This window comes from Odontesthes bonariensis, chromosome 21, assembly GCF_027942865.1.
Source record: "Odontesthes bonariensis isolate fOdoBon6 chromosome 21, fOdoBon6.hap1, whole genome shotgun sequence".
NCBI lineage: Eukaryota > Metazoa > Chordata > Actinopteri > Atheriniformes > Atherinopsidae > Odontesthes > Odontesthes bonariensis.
In genome coordinates this window covers 18,130,038-18,157,550 of record NC_134526.1, presented here as the reverse complement: position 1 = coordinate 18,157,550, position 27,513 = coordinate 18,130,038, and the positions used below count along the sequence as shown (strand labels likewise).

Genomic DNA, 27,513 nt, shown 5'->3' with positions numbered 1-27,513 from the left:
TTCTCCATGAAACTGAGTTTAATAGATTGTTAAAAATAAGGCTATGATACTGTTTTTAGCAAACATCGACAGGGAGGAACCACTGTTACGGTATCCAGAGAAACCCGAGTGAAACAGCTAAATGTGTCTCCGGGGTTTTACAGGTGGAACATACAGGTAAAGCACACATCCGCAACACACCTGGAAAATAAAACAAAGTTTCACTGACAAATGTGTCTTTTCTCTCATCTCCCAACATTTACCGGACACACAAACACACACATACACTTGCGTCCTGCCGACCCAAAATGGTGGCAAAAAAAACTGAGATCGAGCGGATGTCGGAGCGGTGTTCTCTTAAAAAAACATGCATAGCTTTGTACATGAATTATTCTTTCAAAAATGTTTTATGTTTGCACGCAATTTCTAACATGATTACACGAGTCAATTTTATTGAACCATTATTAACAATCATGTAAACTCATTGGACTATTTTGCTCACAATAGCCTCCGATGATATTTTGTTCATGTAGAAAGTTACATTCTGAGCCCACGATTGGCTCCATAACATAGGAAATAAATACTGGAATGGCTAAAACACAATATAAAGTTACTGCTTTGAAATGGACTTCAGACCAAAACTTGGTCCGACTCTTTTGATATAAAAACTAATTAAAACATCTGCTCAGTTATGGCGTCCTGCTATCATGTTACAGTCAGTATTTAAAATACTCATTACTTAATGAAAGTGTCTCACAAATCATACAAATCACAAAATGCCAAAATAACAATGAAAAAGAATAATCACAATTGCCCTCCAGGTCTCCAAATGTACATTTAACAAAAAAACAAAAAAAAAACATGGAATGATGAAGCAATCAGGAGAGACTTTCTTTAGTGCTGTGTGGTCACTGGCAAAAATGTCAGTTAAATGTTTTTCCCTTATTCAAGCTCATTTCCAATGACGCCCTGAAAATAAACACCTACACTCCCGGATCATCCGACTCACGAATGAAACCATTTCATGGTGCTTTTGTCTGTCATCCTTTGGTTACTTGGACCGAACTATTTGCTAAAACTATTTGTAGGTGTTGTTCCCTTCACACAATCAGCACAGAGTAGTGTAGTTTACATAACTCACACGTGTGTTTCCCCCCCAAACGTCAAGCGACTAACATCTAACATTTTAAAGTGCCAGTGAGCTGAAGCAAACAGGAAGCACTGAGCTGGTGGCACAGGCAGCATTTCTTCACACACAGGACAAGGGTTTAGCTTCAACATGGCCGAGCAGGTACACACACAGACACACACACACACACACTTGGGTGAGGATACAGGACTTCCTCATGCAGCTAGTGCTAACCTGGTTCTTCTTTTAACAGAAAACCTTAAAAGTACCCAAAGTGCTAAAATGTTCCTCATAACACATAAATCTCTGACAACTTGGGTGGCATTTCCCTTCTAACAACCTCTCTTGCTTTTGCTGCTAACTATGAAACAGTTTGAAGTGTTTGCTGTGCACCACTTGCCGCAAGCTGCTTTTCTAATAAAAGCTAGAAAAAACAGGAAACCGCCTCATATTGTCTCAAATTGTTGGCTTTCGCACCCCGGCCAAAAACTGTTGATGTAAATGTTCAACACAGGAGCTAAGTCAGTCATGAGTAACAAAATGTCAGCAGAAACCACCTGTTCATTTTTAATGCCTGCAACAACAAAAAAAATCCCTTTACCTTTCACATCTGAGCCCCTTTTTCTGTTTAGGAAACTGACAACAACAGCAAACTTTCACCTGATCAAACCGCCCATACCTGTGTGCACCAGCTTTTCCAACATGCAAAACAGCAGAAGGGAACGCCTGGACGTCTTCTTCACGTTGACATAAACTGAAAAACTTATCTGTTTCAAATTCATCAAGAATAAAATGTACAAAACATGGACTAAAAATAATTGGATTTTTTTTGTGTGTGTGTGTTCGTTTGGCTTTTCTTTACAAAGTAGTCGTCTACTCGGGCATAACGAAGAGTCGCTAAAACCAAATGAAAACTCTGAGGAGGGCATTCGGGGTCGGTGGACGCCCCCCTGATGTCGACTCAACAGTCTGATGTTTTTCAGTCATGAGTCGCGGTGACCTGCCAGACAATGAGGTGGCTCCGCTCGGCTTTGGTGGGCGCTGACTGCTGGCCACCTGTCGGCTCAGATAAACCATCCAACTCACCACCCTCGTCACCTGGGGCAGAGGATGAGTCAAGCAAACAGCACAGCATCAGTCAACAGTCCGGCAATCGGCTGTCATTCTCTTGGTGAAAATTCAATTGGAATCTTTTGATTAAAACTGCGTCGACATATCAGTACCTCAGCTATAAACTGACACACGCACAAGCTTGTTCACCCAGTGTGGTCTACCCACCAATTCTGAAGTCGATGTAGCCTTCTCCTCCACTCATGACCAGGTATGTTTTGGGCTCGGAGTTTGCTGTATCAGAGGATTCAGACGCTGGATCATCCGAGCCTGAATCTGCACTTCCTGGAGGTGGCACCGCCTGACCTGTGACCAAAAGTCAAATGAGAACAGACAACCCGAAAGATTTTTAGTTGACAGTAGCAACAAAACTGACAACAGAGCGAGGGGCCGCTTTAGGTGGCAGCTTTTGTTGCACCATAACTTAATTGATTAATTTTTTCTATTGTCTGATATTGATATTGATGTTCACCCCTGAAACTAATTACTGGATACTTAAGCCTGGATCCATTTTTTTTCCAATGTAATTTGGTGTAAGTGGCTACGATTGCTATGAAAAGTGTATCATAATACTCTGGAAACTTTGCAGACTTAAGTCTTGTGGAAATAGTGGAGAAGAAGAGTTCTTTCCGGAAAACAACAGCTTCTCTCTACTCTTAAAGTTTGGGTAGAAAAGGCAGTCTGAGGAAAAAATGGAGCACAAGTTGGAGCTCATAAAGTGTAGCTTTTAGAAATAAACTATGGCAACATAATGTCAGACCACACTTCACACGGTTTATACACAGTTACTTTAAGATAGTGAGGCATGCAGAAGATACTGCTAGCTATGTGAGCACAGCACGTCGCAGACCATCATGTTTATGGTAAAATTTTATAGCCACTGGTAGACAAATAGGAGTAGACTGAAAACACTTCTCCTGCTGAAAAATGCAGAGCAATATGAGCTGCTGTGGACTGAGGGAGGTAAACTTATCTACCAAAGTCCTTCATCCTCATCTTCCTAGCACTTGTAAGAGCTAAAATCAATAGGTGTAGCCGTCAAATGTCCAATGCTTGATCCTAATCAGCTACATATTAAATTCTGCCATGTGGAAATACACTTAATACTTGCAGTTATTTCAGTTCTGAGGCTATGATCACTCAACTAAATGTTCAGGTCAGATTGGAATCAGCAGGACTTTTATTTTTGCGAAACCTGAAAGGGATGATAAAGGAAAACACAAACAGAAAGGTTGATCTCTGGGGCATTGTTTCAATGATGGTGTTTAGATACTTGGTAATAATAATCTAAGTCTGTGAGCTGCAAATACAAACACTTATTTTGCTACGTTTATTTGCACTGCTGTATTACAAAGCAGACATGTAGGAGCTGCTGGTCATGGTGTATGCACAGAGTCTGAGTTTAACTGCACAGATGTTAAGGATAGCAAAGAATGCTATCCAGAGTACATACAGAGTGATGGACCATTGATAAGTCCAAGTTTTATTGAGCCTCCATGCAACAGAGAATACGTACGACTGTCAATCTCAGTCATCAGTATTTTCTGCCTCTCGATCCGGTAGTTTACCCGCACTCTTACCTGGCACGGTCGCAAAAAACTTCACGGAATCTCGATGCCCATGGAAACACAACTGGGCGTGGGCCATTGAGCAGTATGGCACGAAGCTGCCAGGTATGGCGCAGTCCGAAGTATCATCCCCGTAGACCCTGACAGCACTGCCGGGGCGATTTGGCACTATTCCCATTGTCTTGTTAGCTAAGGGATGAAAAAAAAGACATTAACATCTGCCTGCACAATCTGCATTTTAGTTAAGTTTTATTGAAGAAAAAAAAAAAAAGACTCTATTGCTTATTTTGCTAACACTGAGAGCAGCAAATGCATCAGGCAGATGATCAAGAGAAGGGACAAAAATGTAAACTCAGTTAGAATAAAAAGAAGTACGAGTATTCAAAGAGCAGCAGAACTATAATACAATTTCCATTAAATGTACAGCCTTGAATTATAAATCTGACAAACGGCGTTATGTGAACCAGTCAGAGACTGAGGGACCAGTCTCCATGGCAACCCAGCCATTTTTTATTCAAGAAGTTCCCTCTGAGATCTGAGATGTAATTCTTGCTTCACTGTCTAACCGCGCTTTAAAGAAAATCTCAGATGCAGACAAATGGGCAGAAGAGACCGAGAGGCTTAAAAGGCAGAGAGAGCAGGTGAGGACACATTAAGCTCAAAGCATGATGCTCAATGAGGCACCGCAGCGGCCATCTTGGAGATGAGGAGAAAGAGGAGAGTGTGACAGCAGCAGTGTGGGATATGGGATCAAAATCTTGCTGTGCTGTGTGTTCATTACAGGAATATAGTCGTTTTCCAACATCAGCGCTAAATATCATTAACAGAAGATAATCTTTGTTCCGTGGACAGTTTGGTTCGGAGATAATGAACCCTCCCGTTTCCAAAATTCTCACAAAGCTTTCAGCAACTGTGCTCAACTTCCTGTACTTATCTAAAACTTGGACAGTGTTATCACGCCAGCACACACTCAAACTGAGGGGCTGCTCACCTTGGAGTATTGCCATAAAACCAGTCAACAAAATGCTGCGTCATTGTGGAAGTCACCCAGCTCGCTCTGGGACAGTCCAATGACTGGCACTTAGCAGAATTTATGCACCATGAACAGCAGCAGTAAATAATTGCTGAAGATGTGCAAATACAGTATCAGCCAGGGAGGAAAAAGAAAGTATTCAACCATACATGTGTATGTCGTATACATGTCAAACATGTTTATGTAGGTGCTCATCGCAGCAAACAAAAGGAGAGCAAAGCACAGAACACAAAGTTGTGCAGTTAACACACAGATATCCTTTCATGAAACCTTGGTTAAAATAAACCAGTTACCACTAATTGCTGCTTCGATTTTTAGCTTCAGATGAAGGCATTCAATGAAATCATTTTGCTGTTAAGCTAGCAAAATAACTTGATGGCAATAAGCGGGGGGGGGCGATTACAGCAGTACCATGTGTTGTAACAGAAAGAAAAGTGAGTGTGTGAGCTACCTAACGTCTTTGCATTCGTTCTCAACCGCCAGGTAAAGCTAGCTTTGATGCCACCACATACCAGAGTAGGCCTGTTTAGCCCAAGGGTGCTTTTTGGGGCCCAAAGCCCCTGTCACTACCCCAAACAGAGCCCTGGAAGAGACAGCGTCAATGCTAACAGCCCAGGCATCCAGTCCCTCACCTGCTTTTGACCTGACAGAGTAAACAGGACTAAGGGTCCAGTGTGATGGCCCAGAACCAACCACACTGAAATAGAATTTCACAAAACAGGATTTTTGTTGTTGTTTGTTTTCTAAAATGTCAGTGAAATGTCTGAAATGACTTCTGAGAACCCAGTACTTAGCTATTGCAAAGCTTTAAGAGCTCAAAAGTGAATATTTGGGAGCAACACCAGAGTCGGGGGTTGACTTTGTACAGACGTGTGATACCTTCAGACAGCGGGATGGAGATGATGACTCCGTTTCCTGTCCCCACCCACAGTCGGTTGCAGGACACCACCAGAGCCGTGATTCTCACAAAAGAGAAGCCCAGTTTACCGGTACCTGCAGCACACACCGAGCAAACATTTGTTTGCAGCACAGATCAATTTCTTCTCGAGGAAGGAGTTCAGAATCTCACTGAATTCGCACAGACAATTAACAAGCATGTTACAGTATATTAGTTGACTGTTGTATGTGTGCAGAAGCTTTACACTATGAATTATGTACATATATCATCTCAGGTCATTTTTAGTCAGGCAGAATCAGCAGATTTACCCAGCATCTTGCTGACATAGGGCTCAATATCCACATCTTGCAGATGTTGGTAGGTGTGGGCATGAAACAATCGTAAAGTAGAATCCAGTCGGATAGACACCCAGATGCCGTCTCCAACCCAGGCCAGCTGACGCACCTGACTCTCCTTGCGAGGATGAGCATCAAAAGACTTCTGCTCAGGTAAAAAAAAAGTACAAAAAAGGTGAGAGTGTGAAATGTAGATCACTTTTGTTTTTTAGGCTTTGCAAAAAGACAGCATTTTGGCAGCATTTACCTCTATCCTCATGGCCTTGGGATGGATGACATAGATCTTGTTTCTGTAGCCGCACCAAACCTTGTCGTGGACTACTGTCATACAGCGGATAGAGTGGTGGGGGCGGCCAAGATCCAGCAGGTGGTAGTTTGTGAGATCCCACTGACCGTCTGTTTGGAGACAACAGACAGACTTGAGAAATGTGAACTGTTGCATGAAATGAGTGATTCTGGCAAAAACAGCTCCAACGTGACACATGGAGAAAGCATTTTTAAAAATTCTTTCTGATTCACTTGCACACACTTACCAATGCCTCTATGGAAAATTGCTAATGTTCCATCAGCCAAAGCAACCAAGACTCTTCCTTTCACATGCCTTTAACAAATGGAGAGGAAACTTTAACCAAAATGTTGTTTTCCTGTTAAAATAAATGTATGTGAGTCCTTAACGGACTATTTACTCACACTATGCTGAGGATGGAGTCTTTCAGCTTAATGGCATGCAGACACTTCCTCCATCGAGCCACAGATGAGTGCACATACAGACTTAAAATGAAGAAAAAGAGAGATGACGCGAAGCAGATCAAAGTAGAGTGCTGTTTAACTGAAATTAAATACACTGACACAAATAGGCATTACTGGGTCTGTTTCAGTGACATAATGCAAAAAATCTTCACTTTAATCAGTATGTTTATTGTGGAGGTGCCACTCCTCGTGTTTTGGTCAAGCTAAGAGCGCCCTCTGGTGGCTGCTGTTTCTCTCACCATCCGTTCTGAGCTCCCAGCCACATGGTGGGGAGTGCGCTGCTCATCCTCAGGACTTCCCCCTCTGACGCATCCGCATCCTCTGGCAGGAAAGTCACGCCGTCCTGGCCAGAGCCTCTGAAGACAAAGGTATTCTCCTGACTTTCAAAACACTTGTCACAAGTGTCACTTCATATATGAATAGTACGACTGCAGCTCTCAGTGATGTTTCCTTTGTGAGCTTATCACCCTCATGTTTTTATTTCAGGGATCAGGGATTCAGAGTGTTTGTGTTCAAACTAAGATGATCAAGATTTTAGAGCTACAACTTTTTTCTCCTAAATCTAAATCTGACTTATAGGCCCTTCTTTTAGTCCTACAATGATCATCAAATCCTCCAATATTTCAGAGGTGATCGTTCTCACCTTTGTGTTTCAGCAGGAGACAAGTCAGTGGGTCCCACCCCCAGTGGGTCGGTGAACACATGCTCCGTGTAGATTCCTGGCTGATTTGGATCTGCTCCCTGATCCTCCTCTCCTTCTTCGCCCACACCAGCATTAGCCTCTGTTGCTTCCATTGCCTCCTCTGCTGTAGGAACCCCGTCTTCTGCTGGACTGGTCTCTCTGGATAGCTCAACTGGGGGAAATGTAAATTACAGAGTTACAAGGGGTTCTCAGCAGAAAGGTTATCATACAGAACTGTCTGCGAGTGGAAAGAGGCACGTTGTCCCCTATTCTTGAATTGGTAGGAGAGATTATAGTTAATATTCTGTAATTCTTTAGAAGAGCTTCAGGAAGTTTATTCCAACAGTGTTAAACTGAAGTTTTTATAACTAAGTGGGTGTATTACTGTTGCGGTTTTAAGTCACCCATTGTATAATTACATGTGGTGTATTTGGCCTTGATACCTTTAAAATGTGTTAATCCATGCATCATGTGACCAGTAAAACACAACCACTTAATATGATTTAATGATCGATTTCCATTTTTCCTTGTATTCTCGTGAAGACACTTTGTATAAAGACTTGCTGGTTTATTACAGCTCTGTTATAAAGTGTGCCTAAAGTGTCTCTTTGAACTGTAAATCCATCTAGCTTTACAGGTTTTTTTCCTTCATGTTCAGTTTTTTAGAGTGATTATTGACAATAAATGGACTAACATTTGGACAACCCATTTATTTTCAATGTTATCTGTTTCACGTTTAACAAACAGATGTTTCTGCTGCCTGAGCAAAGGAGTGATACAGATACAGATACTGTGGGGAGAAGGCTTGAAGAAGAGAAAATAATGCCTGATCAGATCTGATGAAAATTATGCATTTATAATAAATTAGATTCATTTATTTTGTATGGTTAAAAATCAATCATTTCCAATTCCCCTCTCCATCACCACCGTTAACCTGGGAATTAAACAGGAAGCTATCATGAGGCTTTTTTTTTTTTTTTTAATGAGCCAGCTGTGTACAACACAGAAACTTGATTGAACACCAGAGATCGCCCTGCTGGTTCATTTGAATTAGTTTTTCCATTCGTTAACCCCTCTGATGTTGATGAGTAGAGTTTATTTTTATTTTTATTAGGAGGAAAAAGACAAAACTAAAACTCTATATTTGCATTTTCCCTGCAAAGAACTACCTGAGCCTGACAAGGCGTTGTACTCAGCCGGCTGGTCAGCGACGCCTGAGCCGGCTGTCTGAGGGACAGCTGTGACGCCCTCTGCTGCCATGGCACCATCGCTGCCTGCTGAGCCCACACTGGCCACACTGCCAGCCAGTGACACCCCATCACCTTGGCAAGCTTCCGGGTCTTGGGGTGCCTCCTCACTTCCAGGATAATCCGTTTCCAACACACCTTTAAAGAAAAAGAAAAAAAAAACACAACCTCAGGATTTAAAATGTCAATGGACAAATGAAATGAACCCGACTAAGTGAACACAGTGCGACCACTCAACCCACCTGGCACACTGGCAATGCAGACAACATGCGTGTTGCAGGCGTAGAAGCTGTCAAGCATGTCGGAGGGCTGCGTGGCGTCCAGCACCACAACCTTGGTGGAGGAGTGGGTGCTCATGCACACCCACACTCTACTGGACGTCTCGTCCTGAAGGATAAGCTCCTTCTCCCCTTTCTCCTGGTCCTTTGAGCAAGCACAAAAAAAAAAAAAAAAAAAAAAAGTCAAGAGCCAACAATCCCATAAACGAAACTTGAAAACCTTTTTTCTGAAACAAACACTTATAACGCACTAAACTTCCTTAAATGACTTGCCTTATTCTCTTGCTCCAACTGGTCCAGGCTACTCTGAGAACCTTTTGTCTGCTTGATGAGGTCTGATGAGGGAACCGTCCTACCCCCAGACAGGTTGACACCTGCAGCACACCACAGCTGAGGAACGGAGGGAGAATGATTTAAAAAGGATTACAAAAACTATGCATAATGAGTTGTTTCCGTGGGAGTGTTGTCAAACTTAAACACCTTCATAGAAGCATCTTTCTGGTCCAGAGGTCTCAAGTAAACCGGTACTGGTAAGTTCACCTTGTTTTCCACGTGTCCACCGTTGGCCACCTGTGAAAATGAAACCAGCAAAAGACAACCAGACCAAATTGTATGAAAATGTGTTTTGGGAGGATATGAAAACAAGTAACTTCAAAGTCTAAAATATCTTTTCTCGTATGAACATGAGAAGCTAGCCAATAGACAGAAGGAAGGGAGCAATTCTTTCTATTTTACACATTAAACTCTGTGGTAAAAAAAACCTTAATTTAACATGTGTAATCTCAAAAAGCTAAGCTTTATATTGCAGATACATTAAATGACTGCTTTCTTGGAAAGAATGTGTCAAATTGAGCACAACAAAACCAAACTGGACACTCTCAGCTCCCACCTTGTGTTTGCTGGGCAGGCTCCAGCCATGGATAGTGACACGTCCATCCTCCTTCTGCATGTGGGCCTTGACCTGGCGGTACTGGGCTTTCTTCTGCTCCTTGCGTGAGGGTGAGCTGCATTGATCCGCGCTACAAGAGCCAAGCAAAAGAAATGCTCTCAGCTCACAGATACACCGCGCAGATGCTCATTACCGCCAGCCATTAGATTACTTACCCTTCATTCACAAAGTCAAAAATCTTAGACTTCTCTGTGGGGAACTGCGAGAAGGTGCTGCTCCTCTTCACCAGGCTTACCGGAGGGTTATACTTGGTGGACTGGGACTCGGCCTTCTTGATGGCGGGGGAACCGGCGGAGGAGCTAAACAGTCTGCTGAAGCTGCCAGTGATGGAGTTAAAGAAAGCAGAGAGGGACACAGAGCCAACAGGAGAGCAGGGGAAGAGCAAGGAAGGAGGTCATCAACCAGACAATAAAGGAACACCACCCATCATCAACATTTAATGTACAATAACAGACAACAAGGCATGCTGGGAGTTGTAGTATTGCTCAGCACTTTCTATCACATCTATCTAACATAAAACTGAGAATTCAACCATCATTTAAACTGTCCAATTGAATTATTTTACTTTTTTTTTCCTAACAGCGGCAAGCTAATATTCAGAGTACGCAGTTTGAAGTTTATTTTACCGCAATGTTTCTCAAGGCAAATCATTGAATATTTTCATGAGATCGCACCTCATATGCATATTAAGACATATATTCTAAACACTTAATACGTAATATGAAGAAATAATGATTTCTATAAATCTAAAAGCACGTCCTCCTCGTGTGTGGCGTTCTTTCACACACAGACAAAAAAGGTACTTTTAGTGTGTCGAAATGTGGCCACTGGGATCTAGTCAGGCAGAATCCAACATTTGTTGAGCAGGTTACTTTAGCCAAATTGGGTTTATGGGAATTTGGTTAATTTACTTCATAAACTTGTAAATTTACACATTTTCTGTTTGATTATCAAACCACCAGATTATCCTCTCAAGCTTTATGAATTGCTGTTACAACCCGACTTAGAAACAGAACTTAGTATTCAACAAAAACGTGCTTTGCTCATAGTCTCCCTTCAGCTGCCTATGAGCAGGCAGAGTGTAGGAACATCAAAAGGCACACAGCAGGCGGGAGGCAGGGCAGCCCAGGGCACAAAGGAGAGTCATGTCTGAGCAGTTAAGAGATAACAACAACTCTACTGCACGGAGAGCAGAGAATATGGATAAAGACACAACAAAAAGTTTGATCCATTTGGAACGGAGGAGAAGTTCTACGTCAATGAAGGGCAAAGGGAGAGGTTTGGCGAGAAGAATGCCTATCAAATCATCTTTACCTAATGCTGCCAATTCAATGGCACATCCCGGAAAAGATAAGACAAAGAATGTGTGTGAATATCTAAGAGAAAAAGTAAGTTGGAAAAGCAACTTGGGAGCCATGTCAAAGTAAAGCCCTGACAAAAAGGGCATAATAGAGTGCATTTCAGAGTACTCACAACTGCCAGATGCTGGATTTCTTTTTTTCTGTGAGAGTTGGATTTTCCCTGGAAGCCCTACAGAAGAGGACGAGATGATAACTTGTTTGTTACTGTCTAAAGACACACAAGTAGGAGCTGAGGTAACAGAAGTGCCTGACTGTTTATCTCAACAATGCAGATTTTTGTTCAGTCCATCCGCTCCACGTCTTTTTACCTGATCATCTCGGTCCACCGCACTGCTTCTTGTAGCTCCATCAGTCGCTCCTTATATTGATTTCTCTCCATCAACACTCTGGCCATTTCCACTCTGGTGAAACGCTTCCTCTGAGCTGTCGGTACGTCACTCTGCAGCAGCCAACACGGAAAGATAGAAATCATTTTCGGACCGGAAACAGGACAAATACCGTCTATGTTGCGCAAGCGACAAAGACTCACATCTTCTTCATCGTTATTTTTCTGTTTCACCTCGTCCACTTCCAGCCGTACTCTGGAAAAAAAAACGTTACATAAAATTATGAGTAGCATTCTGTGGTTTATTTGTTTTCAGTTCATCCCTGCTGTTGTCATGAACCACTACAGCTACATTTTGACCATCAAAAGAATGTTTTTTTTCTGTCTCAAACCAGTTCTGTTCAGGAGTCACAAAACCAATCCCCCAGTGGAAAACCGCTAACATTTTGATCCCAGAACCAGATCCACGCTCCAGTCAGATAGACTATTTTAACAGGTTTAATACCTATCCACTCATGCTGGTGTTGGGATCATGGTTTCAACTTAAATCTGAGTGGCATCTAGTTCATGCCGGAAAAAAAAAATTTTTTTTGTTCCCCACCAACCAGCTTTTGATCAAAAAATCCAAAACTCAGTTTATGAGCTCGTCACAACTCAGTCTGATAGATACTATGAGAGAGCCCCTGCAGGGGCCAATAGTGGGATAGACCGCGGGTCATTTTCATTCCATTCAACAGACTGTTTGAACTTCATTGCCATCACACTATCACTTTATTATTACCATAACAGTTGGTGTCGTCTCAAGCAGACAGTGAATCCTCAATGCTCCCACTAATGGGCTTTTCTTTTTCTTTTCATTTTGTGGCTCTGAAATTTTCTGTCTGACACGTCATGGCCTACTGCTCAGGGCAGACAGGCAAAGCGAGAAGTTTAGCTCCTGTTTTTCTGGTTACCATGGTGCCAGTTTCTGTCCATATGACTGGGATGCCTGAAAAAAAAGGGACTGCGACAACACCGGCTACAACATCAAGCCCTCAGAGCAGCCACACAAAAAAGGTGGAGCACTCTAAAACCTAACAAAGAGATGACTCTTACTTTTTGAGCTCTTCCTCCAGCTCTTTGCTCTTCTCCTCCATCTTGGTTTTGGCCTGCAGCAAAGCCTCCAACTCTCCCTCCAACATCTCCTTCTCACAGGCCAACTCATCCACCTTCAGAATCAAGTCTTTATTCACCACATTCAAGGCATTCCTGGAAAAAAAACACAAAGAAAGGACATTCTACTACACCGTATTTGCCGAATCCTTTGCATATTCAAACATGTCTCATTCACTTACTTTGTCTCAAGCAGTTGGGAATTTTCCTGAATTAGATTCTCAACTTCCCGGCCCATTCCTGAAGAGAGGTGAAGCCAACATTATAATTTTATTATGCAGAAAAAAATGTAAAAAGACTCAAACAAAATGGAGCTGGGACTACTTGGGAACTACAGAGTCTAATGATACTAAGATCAAATCCAACAAGACAGCGTACGATATGAAATATCTCCGAGTGAGATATTTTCACTATAGATTTCACAGCACTACAAACTACCACGTCACATAAATCCACAGCACATGCCACTTTACTGACAGGAGAAGAATGGATAGAGTGGGTGAGGTCTTACCAATCAAACTAAGGTCTGAGAAAACCATGCAATCCGAGTCAGGCGGAAAGAGTAAGGAAGAGAGAGAGGGAGAGAGACAGAAATGCGGATATAGGTTGAGACAGTGGAATGAGCAAAATGATGAAGGAGCCAGAGCTAAATCTGTGGCCGTTGACTCCACAAACAAAAAGGAAGAGCTGCTGAAAAATTTCTTGGGTTTGTTATATTTGACAACTGAAGCAGTAGAGAGGACGAGAGGGTACAAAAACAAGGGCAAAAAAAATAGATTTTAAGCTGTAAAAGAAAACCATTACAGCAGCAAAGGAAAGCACTGAACCCTATCATTCATGCACCAAATCTTAAAGAAAAAAGTATCTGGAGAAAAACAAAGTGCATTACTGATGCTGCTGGATGCCAACTGTATCACACATAATGAAGATGGAATTCTGATGTGTAACCACGGTGGACATGACAGAAGGTGATGAATGGGTAGCAGTCAAAAGGGCTATTACAGAAAGAATGCTAAGCTGAGGGAAAGGTTTGAGGTCATACACACCAGAGTACTCCACTGGGATTAAGGACAAAAGCCAGAGAATGGGACACGGGAGAGAGAGAGGTGATGTTAACATGGGCAAATGGTTAACAGTGCATATAACAGCCGGACCAGAGCACGTGATGTGGCATCACAGCATAGAGCAAGTGCTGAAGTTACAATGACTGCGCTAACGGTAAAAAATCTGCTGCTGCTCCTGGTTAAATTTAGTTTGAAAAGCTTGAGTAAATCAAAAGCTTCACAGCTGTTTTGAGGAAAACACCCACACAAAAAGGCAGTGATTAACATTGGTGCATGTTGTAAAGTAGACCTATTTTGCATATACTGGTCAGTTTTTACTGATACGACAACACTTGTGAGCTGGACAAACCACAACATTAACATAATTCTTTTTTTTAAATCTTACTTATGTCAGATATACAGCACTTTGTTTCAGCTATAGCTGGTTTTAAAGCGCTTTATAAATAAAGCTGATGATGATGACCACAAAAGAAAGAAAAAAATAGGACAGAATGAAAATCAAATTGCCAAAAGTATATTTAAGAATATTTGAGAAATATTTTACATAACATTTAAGTCTAAATCAAACTTCCCGAGACCAGAACATCTCATCTATTTTGAAGAATAAGAATAGACCATTTATTGGAAACGTACAAAAGAACATAAGTAATAAAATATTAATTTCAGTTTCTGCTTGTAGGTCTTAAACAAAAACTGTAAAGATATGCCACGCCCACTGCGGGTGACAGGGGAGGCAAAAACGGTTGAAAACAATGTGGAAAATGAGATCTGACTTAGTCTCACCTTGTGGCATTAAGATGGTTAACATGGAGATATTACCATGGTGATCTCAAATGGCTAAAAATGATTATGTGATTAGTTGCTGTGACAGGCCAACCACTAACCACTGTTAAACTTCGACTTTAGCATAACCCTGAAAGAACTACAACAATCGTAACTCAGCGCCACAATGTAGATGCATCTATAAAAGTGCATTCATTCTAGAGAAACATTTAAGTATTGTAAACACCGCGGGAGAGACAGTAGCCAAAAGAGCCATTTCATTAAAAAAAAAAAAAAAATGACAGGAGTGCCGCTACACTTTTCACAGTGCTGTGATGCTTCGGTAAAGATAAAGCTTTTAACTCACCCAGCAGATCGGCCCCTTCATCCACATCCCCTATGAGCCCGGTGCCGGCAGACGACAGCTCCTCAAAAAGGGACTCTGTGTTGCGGTCGAATGCCATGTTCTCGATGCCTTTGGTAGGAGTGCTGACAGAATAAAAACAGCAAGAAGGGATGTTTTGCTACACTTTCAAACTTTGATTCGAGTTGCCCCGACTGTGTACTCCTTGTGCTACCTGCAGGGTTTGTATCCAATGAGATCCATGTCCAGCTCAGGAGTGGACTCTATGATATCCTGCACGTCTGAGGTGTCCTCGTTTTCTGGCAAACCTGCACAAGACACACAGCAATAAGAGAGGGACTGTAAAAATAGAAAAAAAAAGGGGTTTTCAGTTTGATGCAACACACACAAAAAAAGGGTTCTTCCGCGATATCAAGAGGGCTCCGACCTAACAGCAACTTTTTAACAGCAGTGCTGGTAAAACTGAATAAATACGTATTGAGTTGCATGTTCTTTTTCAAACCTTTAAATGGGACCCGCAAATGTATTGAACGGCAGCTGTTCCTTTACTGTGTGGTGAGATGTGCTGAACTCTCCTGTCATTTCAGTCTCTGCTACAGACTTGTCACTTCACCAGAGCATCTGTTCCTGCATAGTTTGTTGTGTTTTGATTCAAAAGCTTTCGGTCTAACCAACAAACTAGCATTCCTGCCTTTGCAGTAGATCTGCTCTAATCTTGAGGGTCATGATACAAATGTTCTTTATCATATTTTCACCTTGCAGTGAATAGATTAGTGTTATTGTTTAGTATTTTGTTATGATTAGTAGAAATGGACCAAAAGATTATTTTAGAGGCTAATCCTGTAGTGTGTGATATTCTCTCTATTAGAAGGAATCAAGACAAGATCTTTTGCCGATTCCACATCCTATCCTCATCATAAATTTGGAACAGTGCTATCACAAGAGGCTCTGAGTGTTTATTTCTTTTTTAACAGATAGGCCAAAGGGCCGAAAAAGAACAACAACAAGGGGCCGCTTGCTGAGCGGACCCAAGAGGTTCACAACCCGCTGTGCACGGTTACCGCCCCACATTCTTACGATGATGTCAGCCTTGTGTTTAGCTTTTCGTTCTCTCTCACAGATGACATACACCCCACTTCTCGCACCTTTCTGGGTATGTGATGACGACGAAGAAACTGCGGGCGTGTTTCTAAGTCATACCGATGCATCTAAATATAAAAAAATGTCTCACTCTGTGACAAAAAAACTCTGAAGTCCTGCACCAAAGTGCCAAACACTGCCATTCTGAGAATTACAGGTAAGAGATTTGGTTCAAATTAAAAAATAAGAGAAAAAAAATAACACAATATGATAATAGTTTCACCTACCCACGGATATAGATCTGGTCCCTGGTGCGGCCTGCACCTCCATGCTCTTACTGTTCCCATCTTCCTTCTCCATGTCTGAGGCAGTGGTGGGCATTGGTGTTGCCGGCTTGGAGCCAGGGAAGTCTGACAATTCATCCTGTAATAAAAAAGGAATTATTTGACACCAACATTTGCAGTTACGTGTAAAAACACCTTAAGTGAACTGGTGCCCATTCTAACACATTCAGACAACAAAACATATATTCAGAAAACATTGTGTGAAAGGAAACAACAGTAGAAAAGAGTTGATGGTTGAACAGGCTACATTAGGTAGACAGAATAACATAAGACACAAGACACAAGACACGAGAGTCCAGTTTCTCTCAGCTATCTCAAACATTGAGCAACTCACAAATTATTCACTACACAAAGAAAACAGAGCAAGACAAAAACCCTGAGCACAAAACTCTGAAACACAAAGCTAAGTGGAATTGTTTAGATGAATGTGGAACTCAAGAAAACAATTCCCACATAAAGAAAATAACATTGAAGCACAAAGTTGTGAGCGGATCAATGACAGCTTTCACATCAGACCCATAGAGATGACATGAACGAGGGGGGCAGGAGGGGCACAAAAACACAGCACTACACAGACTGCGGAGGGCATAACACAACGTCAGCAAACGGAAACAAGGACAACAGTGGAGGTTGTTACTTCTCCTCTTCAACACGAAACTAATCCACAGAAAGTAAACAAACAATTTCAGAATAAACACAAATTTTATTCTTGTGAAAATCTAGTAAGAAAAACTACAACGCTAAAAGGACAGAGCTCTAGCTTTAAATGTCAAATGTCATTGTAGAATGGCTCGATCATTAATGTTGAAAATCTACATGAATGAAGCAAAGTAAAACATAAAGCACATGCATATGAACTAAAATGACATCAAAATTAGACGCCACATGCAACCAAGCCCTAATTAACTTTAACACATCAATAACTAGCAGGTTCCATATGTGCACTGCAGGTTTGCCTTTAGACAGGACGTGGTTGCACGTGGCACTAAACAGCACAGGTGGTCTCTGAAGTGAGGGTCTCTAAGTGCACGGCGTATGAGACGTTTCTGAAGGGATGAAACAGCGTGATGGAGGAAACTAGAGCACCGAAGCCCACACACAAGCAAACATAAACTGTGGGGTCCACAGCCAGTGCAGGAGTGCTGATGCTGACACTCATCCAACTACCTTGCAGTCGTCTGCCAGTGAATTCCCCCAAGAAGTAGAGTCCTGCGCACTCTTACCCTCCCTTTCCTTTGGGGGGTCCACAAAGTCCAACTGCTTGGGGGGGAAGAGTAACAATGAAGCTCACATGTGGAGAAGCAGTTCAACAGAAATGCAAACACCCAGAAGTGTGCATGTCTGTGAAGTGAATGGAAAAGTGTATGTAAACACCTGTAAGCTGTGTGTGTGTGTGGGAATATCTCACAGTCTAACACAGTCAAGCAATAGACCCGACCTTCTTCAAGATATTTGGTGCATTTTTGTCCATTGTTTTCCATGTATAATGTACCATTATATATCTTTCAATAGAGACGGAGTGCCTGAAGACTTTTGTAAACTTGCTGATTAACTAATAGGTCAGTCAGCAAAAGAAATGAGCACCAACTATTCTGTTAATTAGTGAATAGTTTCAATATTTCATCTTAACCTTAAAGCTGTTGGAGAACTAATGGAAAACTGTCTGTTGAGTCTCGTTTACAGTCACAACTTTAACTTTCTATTTGTATTCTGATGGAATTTGGAAACAAGCAACTTTTGTTATTTATGATTCAAAAAATTATTATAGTGATGAAGCTATATTTGTTGTAATAGAATAAAAAGTTGGTAGCCAAAAACAATATTCACTATTGACATTTAACACATTTTGGTAGTAGAGTAAAACAAAGCTAAGCATTCCGGTTCATCTTAGCATTTGCAAGTTTTAGCTACAAAGTTTGGTGTTATAATATCAAATGATGTAATAAAGAAACAACTGTTTTGAACCTCATCACAAAAAACATAAAATGCAACGATTTAAAAAAACAAACTGTAATCATGCCATTTTTAGAGGCAATGAAATGGTTTGGCTTTTGTGACTCAGACTGCTGATGGACATTAAAATCATGGCTGGCATGTGTTCACACGCACGTAATTATCGTGTCACTGGCCATCCCCGATTCTGCTCAAATAAATACATATCATGTCTCTGCTCATCTGCATATCAAAGCTATCCGTGTTCAAAAAGGCTGCGCTACAACAACAACAACCATCCCGTTGTTGTGATTACATAAGCTCCAATCGCAGTGAAGCGAGACTTTCTCTATCTCGGTGACTGGCTGCGTGCCATACAGCAGCATCACCCCCACCATGCACGGCGCCGCAGAGATGATGTCCCAGTTTGAAACAAAAACGCAGCTCTGGAATGAGAGAACGCCACAACCTACAGGTCCCAACTGCCGCAGATAACACAGACGACATGCTGAAGATGTACCAAATGCAATTTTGCACATGAAACAGTTGAAAAATACAGTCACAAGTGACACTATATTCATGTCAAAATGATAAGAATTAGCTGTGTTCCCAGTAGTATTTAAAGCAGTTAAATGTGACTTACACTCACTGGATACGCATCCTACGATAAACATGAAAATTCAAATGGGAGATTACTTGTCGATGCAACCAAAAAGGAAAACTGTAGAAGCTATGAATAATCATGTGATACATTTCATTATCCCCTCTGGATGCTGCACCTGATTTGTTTGCATATTCATTAACGGCTAAAGAGGAGTCTGAAAACAGGGGCAGCCTTGTCAGACCCCAACCAAAGTACACATAAGCACAACCGGGCCTTATCAAAGGCCCTCTATTTTCAAATGGATCCAAAGCCAAAACTCATCCATCCTTTAGACCTGGCAAAACTACTGGAGATGCGACTAAAGTGTCCATATCATTGTCCTAATTTGTGTATTTCCTTGTGTTTGTTCACAGCTGCAAGGGTGACTGTGTTTTAACATTAGTTCATCCTCAGAAGAGAACATTGATGCCATCAGAGAGCACAAATTTTTTTTGCTTTGCATTTTAGATAATCAGCATTTGACACGTCGCCAAATATAGCCCAAATAAATAGGAAGGGGGGGGGGGGGATTAAGATGATTTGTTCATCATTGTCGGAGCACTCAAAAAAGGCATTATTTCTTTTCCACTGTGGTAGACTGCATGCTATATGTCCATTTCTTAATGCCCCAGAGAGTGAGTCATCGGGCTGATATCATTTAGTCAGAATCGGACACAAAATTATTCTCTGTTGAAATGTCACGCATAAATTATTGCAGGGAGGCGCCACACACACACACACACCCCCACCTTGAGACTAGTGTTGGACCGTGGCTGTGATGAGTCAGTGAGCCTCCAGCCCTCTGTGCCTGGAGTCTCTGCTCTGGCGTGGGTATCTGGGATTATAAGCGACGCCCCCCCAGGTGAAGGGAAAATCCCCAAAGAAAGAGGCCGCTCCCTCCTTCAAGGATGAGAAAAAAGATTTTTTTAATCATGTGTTCTCTAAAGATAACGTCGAACCACAAAGGCTTACTGGGCTTACTGTTTTGAATTGGAGGCCTTTCTCCACGAAAAGCCGCACGGCAACGCTGCTATGATCTTACCTGACTCGGCCGACCGCGCTAGACTCTGAAGTCTCACCAATCTGCTGCATTTTGATCCTCTCCACATGTTCCATGTAGTTGTGAATCATCTGCAGCGGTAAAAGCAAAACACTCAGAGGAAACTAGCCATGAGTTAAGGCAACAATATTTCCTTCCTTCCTTTCCTCAGCCATTCGCCTCTACCTTACCTCCGAGTGCCGCTGATGGAGGGAGTTGTACTCCTTTTTGAGCTCCAGCTCTCGCTCCTCTAACCTGCCGACTGAAACAGAACACAGCACTCATCAGTCTAAGGCGGTGGCTTTACAAGCTGCCAAGACAAAGAAAACAACAAAACAACGTGAAAAACGACAAGTGAGACGGACATTTTTATAGAGGCCATAAACAGGGAATCAGCTACAAAATCCCTACGAGTGTAAATCAGAGAGCAATAAGGACTTTAGTCCTTCATTTCACCTCACAGGAAAAGAACAACATCATTATTTCAATCTTGCTTGTGTGATAGTTTCATGAACCTTAGTACAGTGTAACAGAGTAAAATAATTTCACTCAACCAGGCAGGCGCTGTCTTAGGCAGAGAGGGTAATCTCACTCAAATGCGGACGACTTACGAAGTGACAAAAAACACCTAATCCCCTATTAGCGCATCAGGTTTACCCAAAGCCACGCTATGAGCTGCTGCACCAGACGGAGTGTAAAGCCTGGATACTATCAATTACAGCAGCTACAGCTTCTGCATGTTGTCGGATGATGTCTCACTTATGTGTGCACTTCGACACCATCGCGGGATTTCATTCGGCTGCAGTGACTCATCCAGTTTCAGGAGGCGAGAGATGAAGTGAGAGGAAAAGGCTTCACGCAGGACAGACAGCTGAGGTGGTTCCTACTCATTGTGTGTGGAGCCGTGTTAGCAAGAATGACAAATCACTTTGTGGAGAAGCCAAATATAAGGCTGGCATCCATTCAATCAATCTATAAATAAAATATAAAAAAAAAAAACACCACAGAAAAGGAAACTGTATGGGAGTGTGGGAGCAGTTTAATGACCAATACATTGTTATAGGCTGAGGCTCATGGACAGACTAAAGGGTGGTTTGTGTAAAAACTATTTCAATTTTCATCATTAGAGCATTAACACAGTGAGGAATTACAAATCATTACGAAGCAAAAACAGGAACATATCTTAAAATTATTTGTAAAAGTCAGCCTTAATCTGTGAAGAAAAGTGAAGAAAAGTGAGATTTTAGAAACAAATGTGAATGATTAATGGTGAGGCGGCTTTAGCCCAGGAGGTGGAGCGTTAAGTCTTTCAACCAGAGGGGTGTGGGTTCAACCGCTCCAATCTAACAGTCCAGGTATCCTTAGGCAGGATGCTAATTCTCACGTTGCCCCTGAATGTGTCATTTTGTTGGAACATTCCAGCTACATTTGAGTATTAGTCTAAACCACACAGGCATTTCATATAGTTGCCATTTTTTGTCAAAGAGCATTAGAACATATGAGGAACAAATTACAATGCTGTTTACCTTTTAAGTTTTGTGAAACAGGCAAATGGTCCACACCTGAATACCCTCATTTCCAATCCTGTCTAAGTTCTTTGAAAGTGCTTTACAACGTGGGTCTTATTCAATGTAATTGTACGACCCCTCCAAAAATCCCTGAGCTCTCCGTTTCAGTTTAGGTTAAAGCTAAATTGCTTTGCAAATAAATCCACGACAATAATGTCAACAATGTTTTTCTGGTAAAAGATGTGCAAAAAAAACTGTGGGAAACATAGATTCTGCACAACTATGACAGACAACTCAAATAACTGCAATAAAACCATCAATGAACGGACATTTATTCCATTGCATTAATAATCATTATTATTATTATTTCTAGTTCAAATGGAATATTTTTTGTTCATTTCTCTTTGGGGTTATTAAAAGGTTTTGTTTTTTTTATCTTTGCAGATGAACTTAATTCAATAGACAGCTTTAGGCTACGCTGACAGTGCTTATTATCTTTGACACGTGACATATGGACTATAACTCTCGGAGCAATTTCGATCAGATGCTTCAGCACACAGTAGTCAATGAATGATTAACCACAGGGAGTGGCAGTGACTTGATTCCACCCAGTGACTAGCCAAACTGTGTGGGTTCACTCGAGGGGACTGCATTCATGCAGCCAGGGGAAACAGCAAAACAATGACTGCAACCAGACAATAGGAGACATTTACAACCCATTTACATTTGGTTTCTCAGAATATGGGCAGAAGAAAATCCGTCCCCCACAAAACTCTGTGTGAGTGACTCACTTTAACCAGCTGTGCCGCTTTGCCACAAGACACTCCTCAGTGTGTGAATCTACTTTTTCCACCTAGTCAAAATGCCTACTTTGCCTAATCCACCAATAAGATGAGAAGCAATGTAAAGTCACGGGTGGAACAGAAATCCTATAATCCCATTACTGTTACCCCAGAAAAGATGGAGAAAGAGAGAGCATGTGGTAGTGTAAATATCTGTGTGCGTGTCAAGCAGTGAGAAAGGCATCACAGTCAAATATGAAGAGAACCAAAAAGAATGGCAGAAGCAGGAGAGGAGAACAGAAAGAATAAATTATATCTGACAAATCCTAATTATCACATCAGTGAGTGCTTACTCTGGTCTGCGTAGTTCTTGATCTTGAGTTCAAGTTGCCGAGAGTGAGACTCCATTCTGTCCACGTGGTTCTGCAGGTCCTTCTTCTCCTGCTCATGAGTGTCTTCAAACTCCATGAACTTCTGCTCAACCACAACACACATAGACACAGAGAGCTTGATCAGACTCGTTGGCACTTGGGTAATCATAAAACAATCTAAACTTATTTTCCATAAACGGTCTGATGCCGTTTATGAAGGCATTCACAGTTTTCATTTCACCGTCTCATTAGTTTAAGATGTTGTATCTAAGAAACGTGCAACTAAAACCACAGCAGCGATCGAACAACTGATGATCTATCAGCTGCTTATCAAAATAAGCGGCTACTGTTTCCATCATCACCTGGTTTCTATAATGAGAATGCGTTCTTACCACGTGATTCATCACAACCCACACGTATCTTAAACACACACTGTGTGTAGAAACAGGCACATGAGCTGCACTTTCTAAAACCCGTTCTGTGATGACAGATTTGAAAACATGTGCATTAGGATCAGAAAATTGTACTTCCCTCCGGTTTCTCCCAGGGGCGGACCTCTGAACAGAAAAATATGCATGTGTGTGTCTGTGTGTGTGTGTGTGTGTGTGTGTGTCCATAAACATCCTGTCCAGCTGAGCAAGCCTATGCCCTAATGGGGTTCTTCTACTTCCTCTGGGCACACAAGTCTTCCTTTGCTTTGATGTACAATTAAGCACAAAGAAGACTGCCTTGCACTATATGACTGCAAAGTAAAAAATAACTTTGTTAATTCTGCTTTAGGTTCACACTCACACTGATCTTTTCCATCCGTGGCATTATTTTCTTACCACTGTTTTGATTTCGCAATACAGTATATGTGTGAGAAATATCAATCAAAGCAATCCGGTGGTCACAGAGAGGCCTGATAGATGCCAATCTGGTAGAAAACTACAAATGTGTTCCCTAGATTCCCTAAATTATATTTTTATTTTCTCATCAGTTTTAGTCGTAATTTGAAATGTTTCATTTAATGTCTACATCTTCGAAAATGACATCAAAGACGAGAGAAAACAAAGTTACAGCAGAACTGGGATGATCTATTTCTGGACTCACTCTCAGACCGACCTGCTCTGAACACTAAATGGGCTACATTTACATCACACTTTGTACCTCACCACTTTGGTCTCTCCCTGTACGTAAAAGGCCTAAAAAAACATCAAGAAATGTGACTAATTTAACTGTTCCTGATATCTGAGAGCAGCTTCCTAAAAAGACACGTGACACCCTCAATCTTTTGCTCATGGAATGGGGGAGTCTTGAACCTAAGACAATGACACAAAGGAAGAAAATGCAAAAATGGAAGCTGCATGATGTTTCTCTACTAACAAAGGATCACATGACCTGGAAGTAACGCCATGCCTCTCCAGCAGACTCAACGCAGCCTTGCTCAGTCCTCCTCAGGGGTGTGGACAAACTCGTTCCCAGGGCAATCCAAAGAACACCAGTGTCGTGCTTATATGTGCGTCTACAGTTGATATAACATGTTACTATAACAGTACGGAGCACAGCTGGATTGTCAGTGCATGTGTGTGAGTGTTTGCCACTGCTGTCACCCTGCTTCAGCATCTGTGAGTGCGCGGCATGTCCGCAGCACACTGGGCCAGTTTCCCTGCTGGGGCAAAAACCCCGAGTCAAAGAAACAAGCTGTGACAGACGGTCCGTGCCATATCACATCGGTCTTCATACTGTACGTAAGCCCGCTGTGCATTTATAAAAAAAAACAACTACACATGCAACACCGTGGGAACTATCCCGGCCAAAATCACGTGCACGCCTCCTGGAGAGCTCACGTACGCTGGCCGTGTCTGAGAAAGTAAGGAAAGGGAGCATTTGTTCAGAACGCACCTGCCAACTCACCAATTCCCCCACGTATGAACTTAATGTGACAGCACAGTGCTAACAGAAAACTGTATGATAATCTGCCCCTGTGGAGTTCAGGAGATGACTGCGTTCCCCCTCAGTCTTACACAGACATTTCATTAAAAGGGAATGTAGCACATTCCTAATCTATCTTGGATATCTGACGCTAAATTGCAAATGAAGTGCTCCTTTAACCTTAAATCACAGTTTGCAGGCAAACACTAGCACGTGACGTTCACATCCTTAGAAGCTTTGAAGCACCGGGGTTAGCCCTATGATACACTATTAATACAGTTATTACTATACTTATACTTATCATTACCAGTCACAATCAGCATCAAATGAATAGTAACAGATTTTTTTCTTCTTGTGCGTTTGAGGCTCAAGATGATGAGCGTACCAGCCAGTCAAGGACAAAAGGAGGTGCACACATCTATATGAGATCCAAATGGGATATAGAAAATACTGTCTGAGATGAACTGGACTTGGTGGAGCCAATGGGCAAATATGAAAGAACGTCTCGACCCCAAATGTTGGAAATTTATTATTTATAGACTTCCACAACCATCCATTGGAAGAACAAGGCAGGCCTGCCTTACAGTGAGATCCAGACCTTTGTCTTTAAATGATCAACATGCAGTTTGCGGCCCGTGGCTCATCAAGAATGTGTCATCGAGTTTTACGTCACGGCAACTGTGAAACCAGTATATCGCCGTAACACTGCTCATGACGCCACAAAAAAGAAACAAACTTTACTGAGACCCTTGTCATCTTTTCAATGTCTCCAACCCTAACTGGAAAAAACAAAAAAAATAAAAAAGTTAGGCCCTTTGGGGGTGTTTTCGAAAAATGAATGCCTTATAATAAAAAGTCCCTTCTATACATCTAATAATGCCATCCTATTTGCATATATTAAAATCATACTGACCCAGATTTCATGACATATATTTTTGTATCCATCAATTAACATGGCATCACCCCCCAAAACTCCAGCACCATTTAGGTTTTACTTTAACTACATTTGGTTGGTTATAATAAATAAAATATCGAGCAGTTCGAGTTGGACCAAGCATGCTTTTCTAAGCTCTGAAAGGTTGAAATTATGGGCTGCTTGCAGTTCATAATTTTCATACCTAAGAAACAAACCTTGTATTGAATGGTAAAGTCATCAGTACTCTGAATAAAGCTGTGATGAGATGTTTTCTCACATTTACAGCTCTCTACGCGTATCTGTCATTTCAAATCTGCACCCTCTTCGCTTCTTGTCACATTTACATGTGCTACAGTGATGGACCAAAACGCTGAGTCACTTTCACCTGCTGTTTCCTCAGTCTGGGTCTCGCAGAACTCGGACGTGACTTCTTTATCCTATGCAAAAGACAAGCTGATAGATGACAAGTGTGTGTGTGACAAAAGGGTGTGTGAGAGTTTTGTTTCTCGTGTCTTTGTGGATACACTCAGTCTGTCTATCCGTGGATTACAGAGTTATGTCACTGGCAATCCGGCTAGAAGAGAGCGACAGGGCCACTTCAGCCTGACGTTAGCTTTTATGCTGATTTTGCCTTGTTTACATCTTCAGTAACCACCATGGATGCTGCCAGGCCACGTGTGGAGGTTAACTCGCCGCTCAGGGATGCTGGGAGAAAAAAGGCACCTGATACAACTCTCATTCCCCTGCAAATGGATACAGAGAGTAGTGCTTGTCTGTGTGTTGGTTTACTCTCTACTTCCATTCAACTCACCTCCTCCGCATGTTTCCTGAGCGCTTTCTCCCGCTCGTACTGGGTGATGAGCTGCTCGTTGTCGTCTTTCAGCAGCTCCAGCTCCACTTCGTGCTCCTGCTTCTCTGCAAACACCGAGTCCAGGTTCTCTAGCACGGCCACGACCAGCGGCATCAGCTCCTTCACCACGTCCTCGTCGTATTTACCGATAAGCCTCTCGAACTCGCGGTATATGGAGTTGGCCAGGCCCGACACCCGTTCAGACATCATTGCTGATGTCCCCGGGTCGTCCTGGTACACAACTCCGTCTTCCAGCTCCATTTTAGTCCTCTCCCTTTCAGCAAACAGGACCAGTGTGGGTATTCCCGTGTTACCCCGCCACTCTGGACACCCTTACTCCCTTTACTGAAAGCGGCTTTTCTTTAAACAAACGGACACATTGAGAACAGCGCGCGGATGTACGATTACGATGCAAGACAGGCTACGTGGATTTCTTCCTATTTATTCCTCACTTGTCCAATGCTGCTTTCCTGGACTCCTCCGAACCTTGTAGTTCTTACGATTCCCGGTAAACCAAAAACAAACGTTCCCTAGGAAAACACCGAAATACTGCAGGAGATTGTGTGGAGGCAAATAATACTCATTAGTATAAAAGAAAGTTGAATTTTTACAAACAATATCATATTTTTCTTATGGAAATATTGTATTGTGTGCCATTTTGTCGTTCAGTTGCGTTTCCAACATTTCCGAGGGCCATTGAATCCATCGTCTAACAGCTGAGTCGTTGACCAGATCACGTGATGACGTCACTCCATGCAACAAACGCAAGATCGTTTACAGCGACACACATATTCAGGATGTGTTCATATTTCCACCTTGGTTAGAAAGGAAATAAATGACCATGATAAAGCATACTCTATACGCATCTGAGCTTTGATTTGGTCTGCATTAAACACAGCCTCGGCCATACAATCCAGATGTATTAAACAAGGCATAATACAGAGTACATTAGAAACTAACTATAAATGCATAACAACCTTGTTTAAAAAAAATATACAAAATGCAGAGTTTGACAAGGCCATACCCATTCCTGTTCACACAAAACACACATTTGCTTTTAGAAATGAAATAAACTAGAGTTCAATTATTGTTATTATATTATTATATTATAATAATAATAATAATAATAATATATTATTATATTAATT

General features: G+C 41.9%; 1 protein-coding gene across 5 annotated transcripts; it reads right to left on the bottom strand.

Moving 5' to 3' along the window:
- Positions 1 to 26,861, bottom strand: spag9a (sperm associated antigen 9a). 5 transcript variants are annotated; one of them, XM_075454939.1, is made up of 31 exons: positions 26,327 to 26,861; positions 22,668 to 22,788; positions 20,216 to 20,286; positions 20,028 to 20,116; positions 19,735 to 19,885; positions 17,578 to 17,670; positions 16,354 to 16,489; positions 15,201 to 15,294; positions 14,990 to 15,111; positions 13,308 to 13,322; positions 12,979 to 13,036; positions 12,740 to 12,892; positions 11,849 to 11,900; positions 11,628 to 11,758; positions 11,432 to 11,488; positions 10,114 to 10,275; positions 9,899 to 10,028; positions 9,490 to 9,579; positions 9,283 to 9,399; positions 8,974 to 9,154; positions 8,654 to 8,869; positions 7,446 to 7,656; positions 7,042 to 7,158; positions 6,743 to 6,823; positions 6,586 to 6,653; positions 6,300 to 6,448; positions 6,026 to 6,197; positions 5,699 to 5,812; positions 3,799 to 3,975; positions 2,387 to 2,524; positions 1 to 2,206 (listed from the first exon to the last, which is right to left on the bottom strand). In XM_075454939.1, exons 1-31 carry the CDS (start codon positions 26,624 to 26,626, stop codon positions 2,088 to 2,090), a joined length of 3,885 nt encoding a protein of 1,294 aa, XP_075311054.1. In that variant the 5' UTR covers positions 26,627 to 26,861; the 3' UTR covers positions 1 to 2,087. The 5 variants fall into 5 exon arrangements, with proteins under 5 accessions (XP_075311054.1, XP_075311055.1, XP_075311056.1 ...); XM_075454940.1 differs by having other exon boundaries at positions 17,578 to 17,667; XM_075454941.1 differs by lacking the exon at positions 13,308 to 13,322.
- Between the last annotated feature and the right edge of the window lie 652 nt (positions 26,862 to 27,513).